Source organism: Octodon degus, unplaced genomic scaffold (genome assembly GCF_000260255.1).
Source record: "Octodon degus isolate 3935 unplaced genomic scaffold, OctDeg1.0 scaffold00244, whole genome shotgun sequence".
Taxonomy (NCBI): domain Eukaryota; kingdom Metazoa; phylum Chordata; class Mammalia; order Rodentia; family Octodontidae; genus Octodon; species Octodon degus.
Window position 1 is genome coordinate 1,143,737 of NW_004524820.1, and position 3,765 is coordinate 1,147,501.

At 32.0% G+C, this 3,765-nt stretch overlaps 1 protein-coding gene across 1 annotated transcript in view; it reads left to right on the forward strand.

Annotated features, from left to right (window-relative positions):
- Pnisr (PNN interacting serine and arginine rich protein) overlaps positions 1-752 on the forward strand; it is a 28,228-nt gene extending 27,476 nt beyond the window's left edge. Inside the window, exons 12-13 of the mRNA XM_023706168.1 lie at positions 4-178; positions 410-752. Coding sequence (XP_023561936.1) covers positions 4-178; positions 410-440 — 206 coding nt within the window. The 3' untranslated portion in view covers positions 441-752. The remainder of the gene's footprint in view (positions 1-3; positions 179-409) is intronic.
- Positions 753-3,765: the final 3,013 nt, after the last annotated feature.

Below are 3,765 nucleotides of genomic sequence, written 5' to 3' on the forward strand. Positions count from 1 at the left end.
AAGATAGTAAAAAGCATTCAGGCTCTGATTCTAGTGGAAGGAGCAGTTCTGAATCTCCAGGAAGTAGCAAAGAAAAGAAGGCTAAGAAGCCTAAACATAGTCGATCGCGATCCATGGAGAAATCTCAAAGGTCTGGTAAGAAGGCAAGCCGCAAACACAAGTCTAAGTCCCGATCAAGGTAGTATACTTTTTAAAGTATTTTGTCTGATTTTTTTTTAAATTGAATTTATTCAAAGTTGAAAGTGTCCTTTCTCTCTCTCTTTAATAAAAAGTCAGTTTGGTTCTTGATAAATGATCATAGCTTAAATAATGTTAGAAATCCTATATAATAGTATTTATTTAAAATTGCAGATTTTTAGTTTAAAATACATGTTTATTTTTAAATTTTGTCTTTTCCCTTTTTTTGCAGATCGACAACCCCTCCCCGTCGTAAGCACTGAGGAATGATGTGGCAAGCATGCCATGATGTTTTAAAAAATTCCATGAGTTTTAAGGGCTTGTCTCATTATAGAGGCACATTGTGGCTGTAGGTGAAACCAGAATCTTTTTTTTTTTTAATCTGTAAATAGGTGTACTTTTTCCAAATGCTGCTCCAAGTTACTTAATAGGATTTCTTTGTATTACACTTTTTTCAAAAAATAGAGCATAATAAGACTATAAACATGCCATTCTCTTTCAGCTGTAATGTTCTTAAACTTATTCTTGAATGTACTGTGATGTCAATAAAGCTCTTTAGTTCATTTTTGTTAAAACTCTTGCACCTTAATTTTATAATTTTAATCTAAGGAACATACTTTTCTAAAAAGGCAGCTGGAATTTTGTATAACAGGTTTTAAAGGTACATCCTTCCACCTCCCACAAAGAAAAATGGTTTTAACTTCAGTTTTAAAACAGTTTGTCAAAGTTTGTAAAATGTACCCATGGACTTCTGTCAAATTCAACCCTTTAAAAGGTGTGGAAGAGGGCCAGAAATAAACCTTTGGTTTTCACTTGGAAGCATTTGATCACCTTTCAAAACTTCTTACTTTGGGAATTTTCAGTGTGTAAGATAAACAGTTTATGCTTGTAAAATGAAGTTGCTGGACTCAATTGAGCCAGTGCATCAGTATAGTTATTTGTAATGACAAATTGTGTTTGACACTAATAGTAAAGTCTGGACACTATATTTTACACCCACTTTATTTTACCCACTTGTGTTTTAGAGGTATATTAAAACACCATGGGTTACTATAGAGGACTTAAAATTCAGTATATTTATATTTTTAAAAGTATAAGTGAACTCAACCCAGTGGAGAAGTGCTGTGTTACGCAGGTTTGTCTGAATTACAGAACATTAAAATGATCTGGGTTTGTCAGTCTCTAAAAATTTTGATCAGTGGGTGGTCCAAGTTAAAGCACTCACAGTTTGAGTTCTGGGGCTCTCCAGGCATTTTAGCTTTAGTGCTCGGCTGCTATCAGGGTCCATTTTTCATGGTTATGCACTTATACAGTGGTAGATCAATCTCTCAAAACAAATGCTTTTATATTTTATTTTAAAAAGCAGGTCAGGACACAAGACAGTTTTAAAGTATGCCTTCTTACCAGCAATAGTTCATTTTAAAAATAATGCCAGATTTTTGCCAAGATCAGTGTTTCCTCAAAATGAAGATAAAAATAGATTTGTATAGTGTGCTCTTGTACCTCTACATAAGGTTTATTTTATGCATTTATCTAAAGGAAGTAAACTGTGAATAAATGCATGTTTACCAAAATGGCTGTTTACAGTGCATTTAGTTCTGATATTTATAAAGTTGACATTTCACAGAATAATTTTAAAATAGTTTGTAATTCTGTATGGTTTAGATCAGTTATACATGGAGATGAGAAAAATGTGCAATATTTTTTACATAAGTCAGCTAACTGAAGTGTACCCAATTGAAGAATTATCTGATTATTTGTAATAGATAAGTTGTATAACATTTTCCTATCCTAAAATGTTTTTTAGATCAATCTTCAAGTGAAATACTATTTTCAAAATAAAATTATACAGAAAAATTCTGTTGGCTATGATATACACATTTTTGGACAAAATACAAACTTGACTTAAAAGTAGTATTTGACAGTTTTATCTACTCTACCATGATTTGCAAGCTTCATATCCATTAAATCTATAGATGGAAAAATGACAATTGTGAATAGTAAATGTCAGTGTTATAATTAGATACTTGGGTTTTTCATATTTTATGAAAAACAGAACATTCACCACTTCCTTGACTGAAGTGTTTGGAAAGGTTATATGAAATAGAGCTTCCATAATTTAGGATGTGAATGTCAAAACATGTAACTTAGTTGTCAGTTTTTTATAATATGACACCACCAAGAAATTCATACTTCTTTGGAGGTAATCGTTGGTCCCAATTTGTCAGTAAAATCTGTTTTCCTCAAGAGATTCTCTTGAAAAATATATCTAGTGTATTAATCATGCTTGCTTTTATGGTGGGGGTAAACCACACCATTTAGAGAATAAAATGTAATTTGGAAAAAATTCTAAGATTTGTTTCAGACCCCCAAAATACAAATAAAGATTGGTGTGGAATTTCAGCGTACTTGTTTTCTGCCATTGTAAAATGAAATGTGTTCTTAGTTGGTAGTGTGTATTTCTAATAGTGTGACACACAGGAGGTAAATTTCCCCAGTCTGTTTTTAGTTTATTATTTTATTTCCTCAAAGACATGAAGTGTAATAATGGTGAGTTCCTAAAATTTTAGAGATTTTTACATCAGAATTGTATTAGTTCCAAAGGTACTGTAATATTGCCTTATGGCCACCTTCACATTCCAACTTTCTTTTCTATATAAAGTTCATTTTAATTTGTTGAAATCTCTCAAATGTAACAAGTATAATTTAATGGAAGCAGGTAGATTTGCTGGAGTGCCCTGGCTTTGCTAATTTGATGTGTTGCAAAGATCACTAAATTGCTGTGAGTCTCAACTTCAAGAAGGGAATTAAGGGGCTGGGGAGATGGGTCAGTAGAATAAGCACTTGCCTGGCAAGCACAAGGGCCTGAGTTCAATCCCCAGTTCCACAAAAAAAAAAAAAAAAAAAGTAAAGGAATTAAATGATCTCTAAGGTGTTTGGCACTTGAAGAACTTATGTTCCTTAGTTGTTGGTGTTTTGTTTTGTTTTTTTTTTTTGTTTGTTTGTTTTTTAACTAGGAATTGAACTAAGGGCCTTGTACTTGCCAGGAAGGTGAAAGTTCTTAGTTTAAAATATCATTTGGTTGTCATCTGTGAGAAAATGAGCTTTCTAATATATATCACATTCACCATAGGAAATTTTTATCTGTATATAATGTATCTTGGTTCTTTTTTTTTTTTCTCTCAATCCCCTCTCTTCCCTCCAACCCTTCTTTTACAAAATCATTGTTTCCATTGTACCTTTTTTACTCCACCCCCTCTTCCCATTTTCCAACGTCTGTTATACATTTTGGTCCTTATTTACACTTTTTTCTCACACCAGAGAAACAAGTGCGTTTTATTAGCCTTAACACATGTGACATGAATTAAACTTGTAACATAAAAGTTTATTTGGTATCTTAAAAGAGTTTGCTTGTAAACACATTGCTTCAATCTGCCACATTCTGATTATGATAGTGCACAACTGTTTTAATTATCAGTTCACATAGGTTTTTTGAATAAGAATTCATTTTTAAGAGATAAAACTTAACTGCTAAAGCACGACTTTTTATAAAAGTATAAAATTGTAAAATGGTAAATAGGTGTTACA